Source organism: Chlamydotis macqueenii, chromosome 6, assembly GCF_036417535.1.
Source record: "Chlamydotis macqueenii isolate bChlMac1 chromosome 6, bChlMac1.mat, whole genome shotgun sequence".
Classification (NCBI taxonomy): Eukaryota; Metazoa; Chordata; class Aves; order Otidiformes; family Otididae; genus Chlamydotis; species Chlamydotis macqueenii.
Genome location: NC_141561.1, coordinates 22,618,973 through 22,639,716, shown reverse-complemented (window position 1 = coordinate 22,639,716; position 20,744 = coordinate 22,618,973). Strand labels below are relative to the sequence as shown.

At 39.7% G+C, this 20,744-nt stretch overlaps 1 protein-coding gene and 1 long non-coding RNA gene across 7 annotated transcripts in view; one reads left to right on the top strand and one right to left on the bottom strand.

The window, feature by feature from the left end:
- Positions 1-18: 18 nt before the first annotated feature.
- LOC147600208 (uncharacterized) lies at positions 19-20,501 on the top strand. Of its 4 annotated transcripts, XR_015258913.1 has the most exons (8): positions 19-166; positions 7,913-7,969; positions 9,207-9,355; positions 13,111-13,343; positions 16,871-17,214; positions 17,936-18,126; positions 18,740-18,799; positions 20,444-20,501. It is a non-coding gene; the product is annotated as an uncharacterized LOC147600208 (long non-coding RNA). The 4 variants fall into 4 exon arrangements; XR_015258915.1 differs by lacking the exon at positions 18,740-18,799 and having other exon boundaries at positions 20-166; positions 17,034-17,214; XR_015258912.1 differs by lacking the exon at positions 18,740-18,799 and having other exon boundaries at positions 20-166.
- Positions 7,154-20,744, bottom strand: part of ITGA6 (integrin subunit alpha 6) — a 44,650-nt gene continuing 31,059 nt past the window's right edge. For 2 of the 3 annotated variants that reach the window (XM_086750876.1, XM_086750877.1), the window contains 14 exons: positions 19,738-19,895; positions 18,720-18,875; positions 17,896-18,011; positions 16,869-17,058; positions 16,700-16,783; positions 16,421-16,500; positions 16,194-16,271; positions 15,982-16,084; positions 14,686-14,859; positions 13,849-13,947; positions 13,358-13,468; positions 13,175-13,273; positions 12,691-12,816; positions 7,154-9,258 (listed from right to left, as the gene is read on the bottom strand). In XM_086750876.1, coding sequence (XP_086607002.1) covers positions 9,100-9,258; positions 12,691-12,816; positions 13,175-13,273; positions 13,358-13,468; positions 13,849-13,947; positions 14,686-14,859; positions 15,982-16,084; positions 16,194-16,271; positions 16,421-16,500; positions 16,700-16,783; positions 16,869-17,058; positions 17,896-18,011; positions 18,720-18,875; positions 19,738-19,895 — 1,733 coding nt within the window. In that variant the 3' untranslated portion in view covers positions 7,154-9,099. Of the gene's footprint in view, positions 9,259-10,947; positions 11,078-12,690; positions 12,817-13,174; positions 13,274-13,357; positions 13,469-13,848; positions 13,948-14,685; positions 14,860-15,981; positions 16,085-16,193; positions 16,272-16,420; positions 16,501-16,699; positions 16,784-16,868; positions 17,059-17,895; positions 18,012-18,719; positions 18,876-19,737; positions 19,896-20,744 lie in introns of all 3 variants that reach the window. The other variant, XM_086750875.1, reaches the window with a different exon arrangement.

Below are 20,744 nucleotides of genomic sequence, written 5' to 3'. Positions count from 1 at the left end.
CGGAGGAGAGGGCGGCTCCAAGGGAGCAGGGCGGGGGGTGCTCCCGCAGCAGCCTGGCCCGCAGGGGCAAGGTCGCTGCCCCTGAGACTTGTTCGGCTGCCCCTGTTCAACGGCCGTCCGCGAGAGAAGGCGGCGCTCGCTTCCCGGAGGAGTCCACCTCGGACAGGTACAGGGGCGTTACTCGCGGAGGCGGGGGCCGCCGCCTTCCCGGCGAAGGGCTGCGAGGTGCTCGGCAGCCTCCGGTGCGAGAAGCGGCAAGGGAACCGGGCGCAGCGGCCCCCCGGGGAAGGACGTAGGTGCGAGGGGATGGGCGGCGGGGGCCCTGCGCGCTCCCATAGCGAGGCCGCGGAGGCGTTGTCTGAGAGGCTGGCCCGTTCGGTGAGCGCGGAGGAAGGGGAAGGGGAGGCGGGCGGCACCGCGCTCAGCCGTGCTGCCGCTTCCCCTCGCCGCGGTCTGGGCCCGGCGGGCTGTGGGGCGCGTCGACGGCAGCGGGGACTCGGCGCCCGGCGTCGGTGACCCCGCGGGGCTGAAACAGGAGATAACGGAAACCCACAAATCACCGGCTTTATTCGCACCGCTGCCGGCCGGCGTGAGGGCAGAGCCCCAGCGCGGGGTTTAAATGGTGGTTTAACCGCCGCGTGTCTTCCCACTCGTGCACCCAGCGTCTGTTTCGCTGCGTGACGGCGTGGGAGGGGGCACTGCGGCCTCTGCCGGCCCTTCGCTCCCTGCCCTGTGCCACAGCGTCCAAATGGGAAAAACGGGGGGAGAGATGACTTCTGTTTCAGCAACCAGGAAAAAAAAAAAAAAAAAAAAAACAAAACGAAAAATAGGGCATCTGTCTTTACAGATATGCTCCCCACTGGTCAGCAGTGAACACGATACATGTCTTTATTGGTTAAAAAGTACTTGGACCGTGTGTGACCCTAAATCACTTTACCGACTGTTAGGATACTAATGCCCCATGTGAGATACTAGACAATGGTATTTAATAGTTACTTGTCCTACTCGGGTAGAAATATCCAGAATGCTAACTAAAAAGGCAGTTAAGAGTGATTATAAGCATTCCTGATAAACTTACTGCAGTGTAGATGTTTGTCTTGGTTCTGGCTAGGATAGAGTTAATTTTCACCTGAGCTGGAAGAGGAGCTGGAGTGTGGCACTGGTGGCTGGGGACACAGCTGGGATAGGTTACTAATGAGCCAGCAGCTGGAACAGTTCACCCAAATTAGCCAAAGGACCATTCCACCCCATGTGAGCCCATGCTCAGTACAAGAAGTGTGGATGGTGCTGAGGGGCAGGTTTTGCTACTTGGGAGGGAGCTAGGCATCAAGATCCACCATGAGATATTGTACTGTAAATTGCATGCTTAAGTTTATTCTGTTATTGGTTTTGTTTTCCATCTCTGTTTTCTTTTCCTCTGTTGTTCTCTTAAACTGTTTTTTATCTCAACCCATGAGTTTTGCCTTCCTTTCTTTTCTGAATCTTTTCCCCATCCCACTGCGGGGAGCGACTGTGTTATTTTAGCTGTTGAGTGGGGTTAAACCACAACAATATTGAATCCTGTAATTCAAAATTGTATACAATACCGTACAAGAGAGGATCTGGCTCTACATAATCTGCTGCTTCTATTGTGGATGTTTGTATTTGCACCATAAATTTATCTTATTCAGTCAACTCTTAAATATTGCTTGGTTTCCTTTAAACATGTCACTTTTCCATGACCTGATAGCAGGAATGGATATCCAGTGGCCTCCATTGGAGCAGGAATCTATCACATTGATCTGTTCACAGATTTATGTATCATATTAATCACATTATCACATTAATTTGTTCAGTGCTTTGTTGGATTGCTTGGAGCCTCCCATTAAAGAGATTAAGGGATTGTAACAAATAATTAATTAAGGACTTTCTTTTGTATGTTGCATTAAAATACAGAAAACATTGATTCAGTCTGCCTCCAGAGGCAATTTTCTGAGCAGTAACTACACCAATAATATGTAAGAATGAAGCAGTAGCTCAGGATTAGACTGCTTTCTCTGGTTTGTAATCAGACTGTACCTCCATTTTGTGCTGAAAAACGAATGGCTTGTTCTGTTCTGGCCGGGGAGTGGTGGCTAACGGGGCGAACTAACAGCTTGTTTGTCTCTGGAAGTCTTCTACAAGTAGAGGTTACTGACAGTTTTTGCTTTATTGCTGCTTGTAGGCCACCCCCAGAAGCTCCTACTACTCAAGTTTGTAATAGTTTGGGACTCCTACTTATGAATTGCTGTGCTTAAAACCATTTTATAATGGCCTCTCAGTTGTGAGTCAGCACTAGCTTAAAGCAGTGTCTGGAGGCAGTAAGTTGGGTATTTGTAGGTTGTTGCAATTTCTTATGATGGCCCTGGATTGGCTTCATCTTCTATGTCTGTACGTTACTGTCTTGATGTGTGATGTTTCAACTTACAGGCATGCCTTAAAAACTGGCTTACGGCCTACCGTTATGTTTGGACAGCAGTCCCCAGGCAGATGTTGCAAGGGCTGCCAGAGGCTAAGTAAATCATTGGATTTTGTAAGCCAGAGTTCATTCTCAGTAATGTAAACAGTACGCACTTTTCTCAGGAATAATCACACAGGATGAGCAGTCACAGAAGTAACTGTGGATAAAGAATTGTGGATAGTTCTTTAAATGCTATGTTCAGAGCAAAACCAACCCTCTCTGGTTACCCAAAGGTGTTTTCTTGGTCTTGTTTAAACTGCTGATCCTGGTTTTTGGCAGGGATGGAGTTAATTTTCCTCTTAGTAGCCAGTGTGTTTTGGATTTTGTGTGTGAAGAATGTTGATTAAAAACACCCTGATGACACCAGTTGTTGTTAATGAGACCAAGGACACTGTCCTGCTTTCCAAGACTTGCTAATGTGCAGGTGCAGGAAGCTGGGAGGGATAGACAGAATAATTGACCCAGACTGGCCAAAGAGAGTATTCCATGCCATAAACGTCATGCTCAGTGTATCAGTGGGAGTTGGCCAGGGTGGGTATCTGCCTTCCTGGCATCCATCTCTCTCATTCACTGGCATCGTTCCCTCTACCTTGCTGGCCCCCTTTTTCACTCTTTTGCTTGCTGCCCGGTTTTGTTTCTGTGATTGCTGCTCGGGATGGGCTGTATCGGTCGTTCGAACATTGGGTGGCAAGAAATTGTACATTGTTCATTTTGTATATTTTAGTATCCATATATTCTGTTATTATTGTAGTTTTCCTTTGCTATTTTAGTAAACCGTCTTCACCTCAACCCACGAGTTTTCCTTTCTTCCCAATTCTCTCCCTGATTCCTGCTGGGGGGGGAGGGTGAGCGAGAAACTGTGTGGTGACTAGGGCTAAACCACACCACCATGTAAACATGTTCTGTTGAAATATTGGGGAATATTTCAAATTCTGTTTCTCTCTTCCTCCCCTACCCAGCCCCATCCCTTTTTAAAACCTGTTTCTCTCATTGATGATCTTCTGGAGGCTTACTCTGATCTGATCCAGTGTGGCGCTGTCTGGAGTTCTGATGTGCCAATTTCTGTAAATTCTTACATAAACCCGAGAGGAGAAATGTATTATTTTTGACATTTGGTATTTTTCTACTCTTATTCCTGAGATTATAATACATCTGGATTCTTAATTTAAATGGGACAGAACAAAGCGGATTGCAAGATAATTAAAACCACAGCATTTAATTTTAACCTAAGCAATTACATTTTGGGTGGAGTGTTGGTTTTTTGTTTGTTTTTTTTTGTTGTTGTTTGGTTTATTTTGGTTTTTAATTTAAGGTTTAATAAGATAATTGGAAGCATAGCATTCTTGCAGGGTGTTCCACAGAAAAACTTCTTGGTTTGTTAAGGGGATACTGTAAATAAGCCATACTGGAAGTCACTGTTCGTGGTTGCTGCATGTACTGCTGCTTTTTTCCTTTTGTCCAGAACAGGTGCATCATAGATTAAGAAAAAAAACTTAAGCTGCCAGGTACAGATATCCATATAATCTCTTTCTTTTCTTTCAATGGTTTATGTGCTTTGCTGTGATGCCTGCACAGTCATCTGGTCCATCTATCCATGTCTCTTTTTGGCTGGTGTACTTACTCTGCACAGAGACTCGTTGTTCTTAGGTTTTTGTCAGTAAGTTCAGCTGCTTTTGCTATGACAGAAAATTCTTAGGGTTAGACTGGTTCAATGTGGCTTTGGTCTCTCTCTCTCCTTTTTTTTTTTTTTCCTTTCAGGAGTACTAATAAAAAACCCCACCATAAAAATGGCAGCAAAGTTGGTAAAAAATATGGACTGGCTTCTGTATGGGTTATCAAATTGTAGATTCAAGAAGAATATACAAATGGGTTTGTTTGTTTGTTTATTTTTATCCAATGTTTACCTAAACTTTGAAGTTTGTGAATTTTTGCCATGTACAACTTTGTGATTCAAGATCAGAAGGTAGCTGGGGAAATTTTATTATTATCATGCACAGCTTTTTCTTCCATAGGAAAAATATACTACGTAGCCAGTGAAGTTGAGCACTAACTTTTTATGGAACAAGAGCAGTGAAGTATCATCATCATGCTGCTTAACTATTGGCCATTGTCAGAGGTGGGATGCTGATTCAGGTAGATCTGTGCTGTAGCCCAGGGTGGCTATTTTTATGTTGTTCCTCCTTGCTAGGCCAGAATCAATCACAGGCTGACTCATAAGCTGGCTGGCAATGATACACTTCCCAGCTCTGTAATGTTAACTGCTGGTCCGCTCCACTTCAAGAAACCAAGCAATATCCCAAACCCAAGCAAACATGTATATTTAATCAACTTAGCAGTTGTGTTGTTTCATATGCTCCTGGCAAAAGTATTTTACTTTCCTATCCCTTCCTCCTCATCCCCTGAAGACACTTGATAGTGAGAGGTAAGAGGAAATAGATAGGTAGTGCTGTGTATCAATGGCAAGGGCAGGGAGCTGTATGGGGTTCTGCTGTGCTTAGGTAAGCAAGGACACCTCTGCTTGGTAAAAACTCAGCTCTCTGCCTGTGTCCACATAGGATCTGTGAGGCAGGTACGGCTCTGAAAAGGTGCTGCTTGCCAAACAACATTTTGCAGAGCTAGAAAATAGAGGAAAGGGGTCTGTCTGAGAGTATGGAAAAACGCAAACCACAGGTCCCCCACCCCTGTGCAGTGACAGTATCACAGCCTGGCTGGGGATTAAGGCTGATTTCTCTGGCGGTTTCTCAGGGTAAGGAGTCGCTGTGTTTTTCTCTCACAAGGAGCACAGTTAGGATTCCAGCAAGGCTTATGAGGTTATAAAAGGTATATATTATTAATTATGAATCCATAGCCTGGGAAGACAAATGGATGTTTAGAGATGCCTGAGGACTGGGATAAAAACTGAAGCAATTGCTTGCACAGCCACTACAGGGGAATACACTGCCCACATTCTTGTTGTCACTCACCTGGGTGTGCTGTCTGGCAAGCCAGCTGAAGCGTGTCCATGTGCCGCCTCTGGCTCACACCACTGCCTACAGTTGCCTGCTGTTTCATCACTGTTCTCCTGGGTTTTGCAAACCAACTAACTGACTGCTGACACTCTCACCTACTCTGTGCTAGGAGAAGTTATTTCAGTTGTTTGTACATAAGCAGCTTTGTGGTTTTTGTGTTGAGGGGTTTTTTTTTGTATGGGTTTTGGTGGTTGGGGGGGTGTGGGGTTTTTTTTGTTGTTGTTTTGGTGGGTTTTTTTTAAGTTAAGACATGCTGCTGCAGTGATGGTTAGCATTGTAACATGGGTGCTGGGAATGGGGACTGGAGTTTAGTGCTGCTTGCAAAAGCGTCCCTTCACCTTATGTGACAGTTCCTGACACTTGCGTCCAAGCACCAGTTCTGTCTCTTCTTCCACATATAATTTCTGGACAGATGGTTACTGAAGCTGTGCTGTGATGGTCGCTTATACTGAAAGCTTCTCGCATGTCTCCTATGCTATGACAGTTAAACATATGTGATGGTATTGCAGTTCACTAGCAATCTGTTTATGTACCTTAGGCTATACCTACATACTACACAGAGAGACTATCTATATAGCAAATACAGTGGTTTTTATATATGCATATGTATACATATATACTATACGCATACACTATTACTGTACTGTGTATATAGTATATACTACATCTAGTACTATATGTGTACGCTATATATGAGCATATATAAAACCTAATATAGTATATTTGTACTACCAGCTACTTAACTGTTCTCCCAGTCCATATTTTGTATTGTTGTGGACAAATGTTTGTGGGCATAGTTATGTAAATGAGAATAATTGTTTAATAAAAGCAGGTTGAGCCTGCATCTTTGACGTGCTCTGAAAGATCTAGCACCATCTTCTGGTTCTAGTTCGAGAAGGTTCTCGGCTGCAATAACAAACACTGGTCTAGTATGTATTCAGCTAACCCGTATCGTCAGGCTTTGTTGCTTTCCTTTCAGCAAAGGCAAGGAAAGGATCCTGTGAGGAATAACATCTTAAAAATGGAGACAAACTGCAAGTTTTCTCTATTGTGTGGGTTTTTTTTTTTCCTCTCTGCATCTTTTTGGCTTTTCTGGGTTGGTTGGTGGTTTTTGGTTTTGTTTTTTTTTGTTTTTTTGGTTTTTTTTGAGTCAAAGCTGTACCCTACAGTCATGTAACTGACTGTCAGTATCAAACTTCCACTGCTAAATGCAGATAGGTATGTGAAGTCCTTGACTGATTTTGGGAGGTGCATCTATCTCTCCTAGTTAAAGAAACACCTGTCTTACAGGGGAACTTTTTTAGAAGACTGCTTGCACCGAAGGTACACTGGGCAGCATGAGTGAAGTTCAGAGGGAGAGGGCAGCTCTGCCCCACTGGAGCTGGCACTTGGTGCTTTGCCAGACTCCATGCTTGACTCTTACCAAAGCTGGAAACTCCAGCGAGGAGCACAGAGCCTGCAACGTGTGAGACTGTGTGTTATCTCCTGCAGCTGCCTTACCTGCCCCTTTGCTATAACTCTCGGTGCCCTCTACCCTGCAATGTTGAGAATGAGACAGTTTGTTAAAGCCTGCAACTTTCAGCTTGCTCTTCCAATGAACTTAGCTATGGCTACCTCAGCTGATAATGATAAGAAATCACTATTACCAAAACAAAGCTTAATTTAAAAAAAAAAAAATTTATTTCACACTTCTATACAAATATCCACAGGTAATTTCTAACCATGGAATGGTGTAGCATTGCTAGCTGGTATAAAAATGTTTGAGATAAAAGTATAACAGTGACATGACTTATTTTTCAAGAACTTTCAGTTTAACACTGTTAAGACATTCATGTTCTTAGGCGAGGGCAACAATCTGCTTTTAAATCCAAGGCTATTTGTCAAGCTTCTTAGCCCCTGGTTAGGCAGGCTTCTAATGCTGCTGAGCCTTTCAGCAATTAAGCTAGAATTTTAAAAGCTCAAAAACTGGGTAACAGCTAAATACATGTGTAAGTGTTCGTAAAATCAGGGTCACAACATACTAATACTATTTAGCGGGAGGAAGAAGAGTCTATTAAATTAATGCACTTTCTATGATGATAACCTTTTAGATGACCACACCTTCCAAGAAGGTATGTCCAAAGTTAGTAGTAAAAATAAGACACTTGACAACTGACCTCCTAGCAGGTCTTTACCCTGTGAGGGGAAAAAGTACCAAGAGGTTTTTGCATAGTTCAAATTATTAGCAATTAACATGCATACTTTTTGAGCAGAGTTTCGTTTCACATGGAATAAACAATTGTGAACTAAGTCTTCATTCTTAAATAGTACCAATGCTTTAGAACATGGGTAAAAAAGTAAACTCTTTAAATAGTTTTAGCAGTTATGTTACAATAACTAGATTACTGATAAACACAACTGTGGTTCTACTTTTATCAACATTCAGGTATTGAAGACGATTCAGTAGTCTCAACGCGGATCAACTCAGATCCCCATAGTTAAGGTAAGTTAGGCATTTATAGCCTCCTTCAAGTGCTGTAGAACAGTTGCAGCAGTCAGTGCCTTTTGCTAAACAGGAAGTCTCCACGAAGCTGGACAGCTGTTTCCAGAGAACTTCTCACTTTCTTGTAGTAAGTATAAAACTGTATCTAAAAGGCCTACTTCTGTTTGGTGTCCAAATCATTAAATAGTCTGAAGTAATATACAAATCATCTTACAAGACCTGGTAATTCCTATTACATGAAGTTACAAGTTATCAGGAAAAAAAACCAACCCATACACATAACTGGAATAAATATTTACATTTTTAGAAAGCATTGGCACCTTCAGTAACTTATTAAAATGCAGTGAAAGCCTCAGGTCTCATAATCTGAAGTTCAGAAACACAGTGGATTTGAAAGTTCAGTTAAGTCTTTGGCCTAACAGTTAGTCAAAGACAATGATTTATAACAAAAAATAAATACAAAAATGACTAAAATATATATATATACAAAAAGTACATCTAATATTCGAGCCTCTTTAAAAAAAAAAAACAAACCTGTGTTTATTTGTTGTGAGCAAGAATCACGCAATCTGATCTTAAGAAAAAAAAAAATAATTGAGCAACATGACCTATTGCACATGTAATTTAAGATGATGCTTTTTTGTTAAGCCCTAACTACTGCAGCAGGCAAAGCTTATGACTAAAGGAGATTTGCAGGTCTTCAGATTATACTTGAACGAAGTGTGTTAAGGCCCCATGTTCTTATAATGGACTATGCATCGAGGGAAGGATAGAGAACCTGTCTTGACTTTAACCATGCACTCCTTGCACACCTAGGAAGAAGGTTAGGATCAAAGGAAAACATCTGCTGTAGTGGTTCTGCATATTTTGCAGAAAAGACCCTAAATCAACACTTTATCTTTAAAGTGTGAGTTAGATTTGAAGGGGGAAGAGGCAGCCTGGAAAGGAAGTAATGCAAATAAAGTCTGTTGAAGCAATTTTAACTGTGCAAATAAAAGCCTCAATATAAGTAGTAATATCTACAGTCAAATGGTGAATGTCCATAGTGTTCATAGGTCTAGCTCCATCAGTATTCCATTAATGAAAACATTAACCTGTATCTGAACTTTGTGGATGAAAATAATTTTTCCCTAAGAATAACTCTCATTTTCATTCCATTTTGTGAACCACTGTTTTGTCTCGAGGTCTTTGTATTTCCCATCTTTGATCTGTCGCTCTTCTTTTCGAATTCTTACAGCGTGATATCGGGGGACACTGTCTTCGTACCTAGAACGCTGGAAGAACCCACACTGGAGCAGAGAAGAAAAAGAACGGTTTTGGTTTAAGTTGCTGTCAAAGTACTACCATTACAGAGGCAGCAAATTCTTCCTTTGCACAGATATACAGGTAGGACAATTGAAAACAAAAGGATGTAGGCCAAAAATGTAGCGTATGCAGCTGTAAAAATGTGAGCCAGCAGGTCTACATTAGTTATTCCAGCAGCAGTTGAAGGCAAACGGCATAGCCTGACAATCCAGTAATCTAATACCCTAAAAATATCTCCTCTTCTAACTTTCTAGATTTGTTTTATAAAAGTCTTCTTTATAAAGCTATTTGCTTGCATAATGAGAGACTTTAATGCTATGCAACGTAGATACAGTTCAGGAAAGCTTGCTTCTCCTGAATCAAAGGTAGGTATGTACTTCGGTTTCTTCCTGTATGGTGACAGGATTTGCCCTTAAAAACCTACGTAAGATTTCCAGGGCCTTCAAGAAAAGTTACACTGGGGCCTTGTTTTTCAAAGCACCGTTTAGATAGTCACCTGAACTAACTACACATGTGTAGTGTTACACCACCAGTCCTGCTTAGTTTGCCATAGGATAAAAAACAGACATACCTTGAAAATTTTGTCATGTGCCACAACACAAGTCTCCCAGATGAAATCTAGTACAGCTTATTTGTGCCCTGCAATTTTCTTATTCAAAGACACTGTAAAAGCTGATTTTAACTATTGAGGAATGGACTGAAATTAATTTTTAAAACAAAATGGAGTTATGGTCACAGCGTTAAATGATCATGATTGATAGGCACTCAACTTTACAAACCTATGGGTCAGTGATGTCAAGATTAATATTAAGGTTAAGAGACATTGTACCATCTAGCTGTCAGTAGATACAGCTAGAAAAAAAAAAAGATTAAAGTGGCACAGTTTTTTCTTCATAGTATTTGGGGTGGTCAGGTTTTTGTTTTGTTTGTTTTGGGTTTTTTAAAAAATAATATTAGAACTTAATGGAACTGAAGTTAACAAAAATTACATCCAGGCATAAACCAAATCTTTAGCTATCTCTTAGTTAAGATTTCATTAAGTATTTTTGACTTATTTTAGTTAAGAATTCCTCCCCAATCCCAAGCGTCATTTATTAATATAATGTACGTGCATGTAATGTCTTAAGTTGAATAAAAGTTGCTAGAAGCATAAATCATCATGCATCTAGTAGTTTCAGCAGAGGGAGGTGTGTTCCTAGAAAAGTATACCTTAGAATTGAAGGAAAAGAGATGTCTGGCCTTATGAAAACACCTTTCATTATTAGCAACAAGTATCTTTTCGCATGCACTAAAGATTAGTAAAGCAAGTTTATCTATTGTCCACATAGTCTTAACTTTAAATCTTAACTCTGCAGTGTTGATCACCATCTCTGAAGCTTAAAACTTACTTGTACTGTTAATACATAAATTAAAAAAAAAAAAGAGACTAAAAACCATTGGAACAGATTAGGATGATTTCTAAAGAAATAAACATAAAAGCTTTTTAGATCAAGGTAAACACCTGTGTTTGTTCACGTGCACCAAAAGCTGAAAATATATCGACAGAATGAGGAAGTAAGTATGATAGTTTGAAATCCAGAAGTTAATAGAACAGATGCAGTAAAAGCTTCATAGTTAGCCACCGCAACCACAGCATGTGCCACAGCTAAAAATTAAAAAATATCATCCATTACCAATTACAGAAGTAGATCAATACTATGCATCAGAAGTAAGCCTCTCTTTATCAGATGGCTGAGCATGGATCTCAGCCTTGTGATATGTGGCATCATAATGATCTTTCTTATTTCTCTTGAAGAAACCACACTACAAGGAAGCAAGGTATTTAGTCAATTTTTGTGGACTGGAAGAAGTCAAACTGATTAAAAATTACTTAAATTAACTGTGGACTATCTTCCCATTATCCCTTCACATGCCTTAAAAAAAAAAAAAACCCAACAAAAAAAACAATAACAACAACAACAAAAAACCCAAAACCACCAATGAAAAAAAACACACAACACAACAAAAAACACCACCACACAAGAACACAGCTGTTTCTAGATCTGAGAACTTCTTGGACTAACTCAATCTGTAAAATAACAGAATAACCTGAGGTAAATAATATTATTTTAGAGGCATTTTGATAAATTTGTAGTGCATTCATTTTTGTGGTGGTTTTTGTGTTGGTTGGTTGGGTTTTTTGTTTAGGGTTGGTTTTGTTTTTGTTTTTTTCCTAAGGAAAAGCTACTATGAAGTATGACCATAGCAACCAAAGCTGGCTGCGAAGAGCAAATAAGTCTATACAGGAACCTGTTTGCAGACAAGTGCAGAGGACAGACAAATGCAGAGTGCAGAGCAAAAATGAGTATTGCTTCAACTGTACAACACAAGCATTTGTCTTAAACCAATCATGTAACTGTCTTTGAAGTACCACATTTGTCCCTCATAAGACGACACAATCTTTGTCATTAAAAGCAGCATTTTATGCTGTCTATGCGTGTATGAAATGTTATTTTCATGTGCAGTAAAACACTAGCAGCCCACCCGAAGTATTAATTCACTGGCAGATTTGCAGCCGGGGATGGGCATTTATTAGAAAATAGGGAAGTCAGAACTATCCTGTGAGAAGTAATCTGCAGCAAATAGTAACTCCTCAGCAAAGCCAATTGCTGCAGTTTCTCCAGAAGAAGGTAAGTGACAGACAGGATGTTCTTATTCACCTCTTCTTTCTTAATAACCTCCTGCTATCCCATAACAGCAAATATTAACTGCCTATGCCTGTAAAAACTAAGAACAGAAGAACTGCCCTGTTATACTGGGAACCACAATTAGTTGTAAAAATGCCACAGGTAGTTAGAAAAATAGGTACCTGATTTTTTTTCTTTTCCAAATTGTTAAGCTTTTTGTTACACACACTTACTTACTCGTTTAGGGTTTCTTAGCTAAAAACCCAATACTACAGAAATTCACCAACACACTTGGCTAGGTATTATTTCTGCACCTTTTGATTATTTTAATCTACTATCAGTTTAATGTTATTTCTAATGTTATGAGAACAAAGACCTGCTAAAAACATTTGTAGATAGTTCACGAAGTTTTACACCTAACTGCAGAAGCCCCAGGTAGCTGTATCCATCTGTATCAAAGTAACTACGGTTTTCGAACATTTGTCTCAAGTTTTGACACTAGCTTTTGAGGATGTGGGAAGAGAAAAATTTCATAACAAGTCTTCCAGCGTAACCATTTTCATTCCAAATATTGCAGAATTCAGAAACTGATAAAGGTAATGTGTGGTTTGGGCAGTTTTTCTCTATTTTGACTTCCAAATACAAACCAAAATACTTAATCACTTGCTTAATTAGTTTCCTGTCTTGTCAGTTGTAGACCAGGAAATGTAAATGTAAAATAACTAAATTAAAATAAAAAAAAAACCTCACCTTCCATAGTAAGAATACCAACAGTGCAAGCATCAGTATTCCAGCAAAAATAGCCACCGAGATGATCCACCAAGGTACTCCTGTATAAAGTGCTACTGGTTTTGCAGGAAAGACAGTAACACGCACCTAAAGGAAAGAAAATATGTGAGGATGTAAAGAGCATTTGAGAAGCATCCATGTTTAATATAAAGCTGCACTTTATGTGGTCTTATCTCTTTCTAGCAAGATGTCTCTCTCTCTCTCATATCTACAAAATGTTTTTGAAGAAAAAGTTCCTACTGGCCTAATTTCAATATGGTAGTGAATTCTTCCAGCCTGATTAAAAGGTAAAAACGATCAATAATTCAGTTACCAATAACTCAGTTAAAAAGCTAAACTTTTAGCTACTTCTTGTTTAAAACTGTTTCTTTTCTGTTTCAGTCTTTGAGGTAAGCTGGAAACATCACAACTGTAACATACTGTTATCATTAAATGTTGAACCTACCTGAGCAACTTCATTTGTGAGTTTAACGTTCTTAGCTGCAGCAGGAACACTGATTGAAGCCCGAACAAGAATGTCCAGGTAGTTCATTTTGGAGTATTCCTGTTCCAAAGTAACATACGGACATTAGACACAGAACAGGAAAAGAACTCAGACCTTCCAAAAATGGCAGGTAAGAGGACTTACTTCTAAGAAAGTACTGTTCCACAGTCTGGAACGCAGCACAATAGACGCCTTGCTGTCTAAACCCTTCAGGGGACATTTTATGTCCACACAGCGTGCATTCACATTGCAGTCCTGCAAGTACAAATTTCTACATGTAAATAAAAACACATCATCTCAAATTGTTTAAACCTCTCCCCTCCCTGATTAAAAATTGGACTATACACATTATATTTATGTTGAAGAACCAAAATCTGTTTGTACTGACAGCAACAGGAAAATACAATAAAGATGCTATTACCTGGTTATTTTAATGTAGGAGACTATGCAGAAATTCTTTCCTATTTCTCTCTCATCAGTAGGTAATCTAAACAGTCATATCTTAAAAGCATTGCTGCTTGGATTTCAGATAAAGCAAGGAGATACCTTCTTTCACCCTGGCAAACTCTGAAAAGCCCTCTTACAAGTGCAGAGGGAAGCATCTGACAAGACTACAGTTGGTGCAGTGTGCTCACCAAGGTCTTGTATTTTCTTTCTGAGAATAAAGAAAATGCCTTGCTGTCTGTAATCTGCTTCTCTGCAACCTCACGTTTCCTTCTTGAGTTATGGGATTCCTGGGGGGGGAAGAAGAAAATTGGGGAAAAAATAAATAAATAAATAAATAAGACAGAAAGAGTTTTAGTAGTTTATCGTAACTTTCTCTTAATTCTGACCCCATGTAAGCAGAGAAACAAGAGTCAGTGAATGTTTTCTTGTTCCAAGATCAGCACGAGTGACATCATTACATATCCCTACTTACCTACTTTTATTGCTAATAGTAGAATCAGGACAGTTACTAGAATTTGAGATAACCTAAAAAAAGTTCAACTGACTCTTTTAATAGGTCAAGGGGGTTTTAGATTTACAAAGCTTTCAATACTATTTCCATTTTTTTTTAAATATAAAGAGTATTAATGTTACTATGCTAAAAGAAGAAGATTGTGCTAAGGTCAGTAGATGCATTTTTTTTAATCATACAGTTTATTTAAATGAAAGTTTTATTAACTAATGTAGTAATCTGAAAAGAATTAGTTTATGGGCGTGCAGTTTTAATGGTGAAAATTAAAACTCTTCCCAAATGATCTTAAGACTATATGAAAAAAAAAAAAAAAAATGAAGGCTCAGGGTTTAGGAAAAAAAATCTTGCTAGAGAGGCACAATGAAGGGCTATGAAACTCTTGCTTGATGAAGTCTTTTTATAATATTTTAAGTGCAAGCCCTTTCTCTTTAAAAGATGACATGTAATTCCTCCAGGCTGCGGAGATGTGCTTTCATGTTGTACTAATTCCTGAACACAAGACAGGGTAACATACCGCAACATGTAGACTATTGATTTCGTTCTCGGGTTGACAGGAGACTTTTTCCAAGCCTTTGGAATCTATTTTCATCAAATAAAGCAGCCATTTGCCATTACTAATTTCTTTTGGCCACTGGATGTCCAGGGAAGCGGTACCAAATGTTTTTAGTGGTCTGCCCAAGTTAGTTACCTGTTAAAACAAACACTCTTTAAACTGTGAAATACTTTTTAAAGTTTTTTTTTTCACTATCAAAAGTGTTATTGACTTGGGCAAGTTTTAAGCATGCAACTAAGAGGAAATTTTAAAGTGAATGAAAGACAGTCAAAATGGAGCATAAAGACAAAGAATATACTGAAACTAGCACACCTGGACAGCAAGTAAATGCAGAGTTTAAACATAGAAGGATTAAAATTCCCTAACATGAACTTCAAGCTATTGATTTTAGAAATCTATCTTCATGTGAAACAACAACAAACTCCAATTTAGAGTTTAAAAAATCATTAAGTTACATAACTAAGGCAAACTGCAAGTTTACGAGGAACTCTGACACAGAAAGATAACCAGCTCTTCCTCTCTTAAGTCTGGAAGTTGTTTCCCAGACTATTTTTTGCTTTCTTAGTGGTCAGGACAGCAAGTTCTAAAACAGATATTCCGCTTCTACTTTAATACACACATGCAGGTACAGAAGAAAGTAAAGGACTGACAGAGATGGATTTCAATCCTGATGAACTACTATGTATGAAAACAGTAGAGCTTGCAATGATGATGTAGGAAAAGCAACGCTCTTGCTGATAAACCAAGATTTTCCAGAATCAAAATTGTCCCTTGCAGCCTTCTCCTTGGTCTGTTAGTTAGGCAGAAAACCAAGAGAGTGAAATAGACCCACACATTCAAAACGGCTCCTGCAGTGTCTTCCTGTGCCTGCTCAGTCCCGAATGCAGCAAGTACACGCGCTCTCTGTCTGTGTGCATCAGCTAACACCTGGGCATGGCACCGTTAGGGTCCCAGGTTCAAGCTTTGTTCTCTGCCTGCGTGGCGTTTTACACTGCACAACTGAATGTGCATGAACTGCTCTGAAAATAAAGTGTACAGCCAGCCTCGAGCCACTCCCTCAAAATGCAACTGTAAAAATGTCAAGGCCTAAAGAAGCTCTAGTCTGCAGTCAGACTGCATTTTCTGATCAGGAAGTCACAATTTTGTGACAGAAAAGCCAATTTTACATCCAGAACTTTTTGACGTATTCATATGCATAAAGAGAGAAGCTGTTTGTTTGATTAAAAGCAGCTGTTGGCATTAATCTAAATTACTCACTCTGAATTCATACTCTATGAGGTTTCCAATATGATCTTCAGATTTCATAGCACTCTCACCAACGATGTTACCTCCAAAATATACCTGAGAAGGCTTAGCAACTCTGTTCAGGTGGGGGTGGGGAAGGAGAATAATCAGATTTTAATGAAGTCTGCAGCAAAATAGTGGTCCCCAGCCCCCCCCGCCCCATTTGTTATGCTATCAACACTTACCCAGTGAGTGATAAAAGCAATTCAAGAACCACTTTAGCACTAGCTGTAATTGGAGTCGAATTAACTTGAGTGCTTGTTCTGCAATGAAAAGGAAACAATGCTGTTTATTTTACAAATTTAGTAGTTTTCACTTTACCATTCAATTGCTTTTGTGAATCAAACAAATTAATTCAAAATGTTTACAACTGTATATAAAAACACAGCAGATGCACACAAAGAAAACTTACGTTTCCAACTTCAGATTAATGTCCAAGTCTGTTGTATCAACATTAACTTTAGTGGTACTCAAGATCAGATAAAAGGTTACCTAGACAAGAAAGAACATCCATAAACATGTAAATGTTTTATAAAATATATTAATATATGCAGTATTATAGAAATACATCATCAAATTCTAGAATTAAAGACAGATCCAAATCAAATTTCCAATTACGACACACAGAAACTTTGGACAAGTGCAGTGAGGAATCAGATTTTATAACTTGAGTAAAATAGGTGCAACTTACATTGGAATTTCTTTTGAAAGGATTTCCAAGTTCACACTCTGCTTGAGAACCATTTTGGTTAGCCCCACACGTCAGCTGTTTTTCCTGATTAAACAGAATACATTTAAAATAAAAATATACTAAAAATACGTTTTAAATTGATTATTTTTTTTCTCTTAAAAATACTTACAGGATAACCCTTCATTTCCCTGAATGCAGAATATGTCAGACTGTCTGGAAAAATTGCAATTAGTTTAGCTTCGTATGCATCTTCACCATCTTTTTGTGGATTTTTTGCATCAGATGGGTTGTTTGTCACCGTTATTTCCAGGGCAATATCTTTCTGATCTTTCAGAACAAGCACTGGCATGCCGTTTTCACTACAAAACCAGAGCATACAGGGTTGTGTGCAGAAGGAAAGCAAATGTGTATGAAAGGTGGCTTCTTACTAGGTGTTTTTTTTCCCCCAGACCGGTATTTCATCTCTGAACGTGGCCAGCAATTAACAGGATGTAACAGACTGATACACTTCCGAAGTAATCAAGAGTTTATAGTATTTCTGAACCAGCACTTGCATCTGGCTCATCTTTAATAGTGATGAATTTTCTCTGAATTAATCTACTGATGTACTTTTTTCTTGCAAAGTATAAGTGCTTTTGGCTTCCAACTCAGATTGTGGCACTCACTATTAAAGATTACTTGACTGTTGACAGTATGTAAACATACTTCCTTTTGTTTGTTTTACACCTCCTGGCTAATTTCAGTGGCCCTCCAGGGAGGAGGGGTGCAGCAGGTTGTTATGCGTGTGTACGGTGAAATGATTTCTCTGTTCACTTCTCTCTTAACTGCTTGTCTTCAGCTATAATATATCATATTGTCACACTCGCAATCAAATTTCATCTCAAAAATAGTTAACAGTAGCACACGCAATCAACTACTGCAAGGCTGATTTAGAATCCAATTTCTCCAGGGGTTAGAAACTTCGTTTTTCAGACTTTCAGCCCACATCTGCGGCCACTTTGTACCACCCCTCCTCTTCTGGAGCTCATCCCCACTCCCCCACCTTCCTCACCCCGACAGATCAGTACTACTGCACAGGGCTGTGTGTGCAAGACTAAGGGAACAAAGCTGCTCTGTCTCCCAAAACACTCTCCTAGAAGTTCTTCTAAGCACTTGTTAACAATTTGAATTTTAGGAATGCATCAATCAGGGCTTACATTGGTAAATAAGTAAACCTGTCTTCATTTCCTTCTCTAGTGCAAAACCGGTACTGAAGTTTCAGATTGCTGTGACATTCATTGTCTTCTCCACATCCTTCTTTTAAGAACTCCACCTAAATAAAACCAAAGCACTTTTACTGCATGCCACACGATACTACCACACAAGATTTCTGATGTGAACCGTATAAAGCATCTACGGGGAACTCAAGAGACACTTCCCTGGATACAGTAAGATTTTAACCTGACTCTTACTTCTTTTCTGTCAAGAGGGTTTTTCTTTGTGAGACATAGCCCTCGATACTGATAATTTAAAACTTTAAATGTGACTAAAAGACAGAGTTAGATTATTCTAAGTGAGATTATTCTAACGAGGGAAAATATCCTTAATTCTAATTCTTCAGTGAACATTGAGGAAATAATCTCTTTTACTGAAGATATTCTCTCTCTCTTACGTCACTGCTGCAGAGCTCTAATGCTGCTACAGCATCCTAGCCACAGAAGAATTAGACTGTACGTTATTTTGTGATGTGGGACAAGCTGGAAATGATGGATTTCTATTTTTAATCAAAAGTACAACTTATTGAGGAGAGAAAAAGAACGCAGTACCTATACCAGCTTCACTTTTGTTGCAAAAGAAACACAGGTTCTCGTTCATAACATTTTGTAACGAGTTCACAACAAAATGAAATACAAGCCAGTAGTTACAAGTTCAGTCCGCTCCAGTTACTTCCTTTGGTCGTAAGTTCGCTTTCTACTGTCTTTAAAATTCAGTCATTTATCAAAGTGTAGATTTATGAGAAAATGTGGTATCAAAGACTTACTTTTGTGGTCTTTGTTTCAGGTTCATTTGAACTTAGAATTGGTATAAGATCCGGAAGTGCTCTCTCCTTTCTTGTGGACGGTGAACTAGACTCCAGGCCAGCAATTTTAACACTGACTGATATTGGAATGGGGCGTAGCTTATCTTTTATTTTTTCCTGTTAAAGTATTTTAAATGGCATAGTTAGCATACAGTGCAAGGAAGAAAAAAAAAAAAAGACTAGCTTTTGATACACATTTTAGAACAAGCAGCAAAGCAAAATCTTTTCTGCTACGTTTTGCGGTATTAAACTATTCACTGTATAGAAACTCAGTATTTTCTAAAATACCCCAGAACACAAGGGGCATAGCCCTACTGTCTTTTTTTTTTTTCCTGGCTTCCCAAGTCAATGATTTCTCTCACCATTAAGAATTCCTAGGAACAACAGAGGGTAACTCAGGCAAGTGAAATTCACACTACAACAGTAAAATACTTTCTCCCTATTGCATAAGTTCACGCTCTTTGATTTGCTGTGGTCAAAAGCAGCCTTCGAGGCTGGCTCACTCCTGTTGAGCCACAGATAGAGAATCTGTTCAGCTCCTGGAGCAGTGCCACCGTGAGGGGCCAGTGTAGCAGCCGAGTCAGAGAGCACGTACCAAGCTTTCCTGTCCTGCCCATTCATCCCCTCTGAAACCTGTCACACTGTTAAATTCTATAACCATTTCTTCTGTTGGAAACAGCTCTCCATTTTTGGGATTTATCCCCTCTCTATTCTACATTAGTTCAGCTCTGTTGACCTTCAGAGCATGCTGCAGTGGCTACAGCTTTTATTCATGCTTTGTAAGAAAGGCAACAGGAGGAAGTAGCACATGTGCAGGGAATAGTAAGGTATTAAACTGTGGTGGTTTTCTAGTTTTGAAGCTTTATATTGCATGTGACTTTTGAGTTACACACAAAGGTGCCATGAGGCTGAAAAAAAAAGAGCATGCTTTTGTTTTTAATGGATCTAAATGAAATAAAAATAAAATACTCTGCCTTACCTGCAGTACAAGCTTGGTTGTCACACACTCTTTTGAGTTCTGCCCCCTTAGGGTTGTACTTGCAGTAAACTGATCAGACTGGTGGTCCTTAAAGCGTACCCTAGATGGCAAGCCTAACTGCCTCCTCTCATCTTCTGCTTCAAACGTATAGTTGATCTCTATGTGAAGAAATAAAGTAGATCACTATAAAAAAAAGAACCCTTGCCTTATTAAGAAAACTTTGATTGCTCCAGGTGCGATCTTACAGCATTATTCCAGAACACTGTTTCAGCTCATGCTGGGCTTCACAAACTGTTTCCAGTTATTTACAACACCTCCTCCATCTGTCAGTTTTACCCCTCTCCAGTTGAGTGCCAGCTACCCTGTGCATGTTTCTAAAGGGAACTTCTACACCAAATCCTTTTATTCCAAAAGTACCCCGCTATTTTACCAGCATGCAGAGCTGGCTGGAGGAGCTGTAATTGCTGCTGTGGAGCCAGCAGAGGGCCAAGATACAGAACTTCTTCAATACTCTTGACTCTCCTGTCCTTAATTTCTGTTTTGTCCCAATAGCACCTAAGCAGCCAGCAGGATTCTGAGGTCAAGGTACACGGTCAATTTTAACACTGAAAGCAAAAGTGTGGCTAGAGCCTTCTAGTTGTGTGCTGAGGGATGTTTGATAGATCTGAACTCTGTGCATCTTTTAATCATCACTGTTATTCCCCAGGCTAATTCAGTGTCGCAAGGCCGGGAACAGCACCCAGCGTGCCAGGCCTCAGGAGCATGCGGACAGGCACACGAGCCACCTCTGAGAGCTGGAAGCGCGCTTGACCTATTGAAGGACCAGGACGTTATTCAAGTATATCCTATGGATTTTACAAGGAACTGAGAAACTCAAGACAACACATGAGGAGGAGGTTTGGGCTTAAAGTTCTTCTCCTTTCCTCTCAAAATCCTGCACGGTTTTCTGAGGTGTAGAAACAGCAACATTGTAACGAGAAAAAACAGAAGACATGAGAAACTAATGC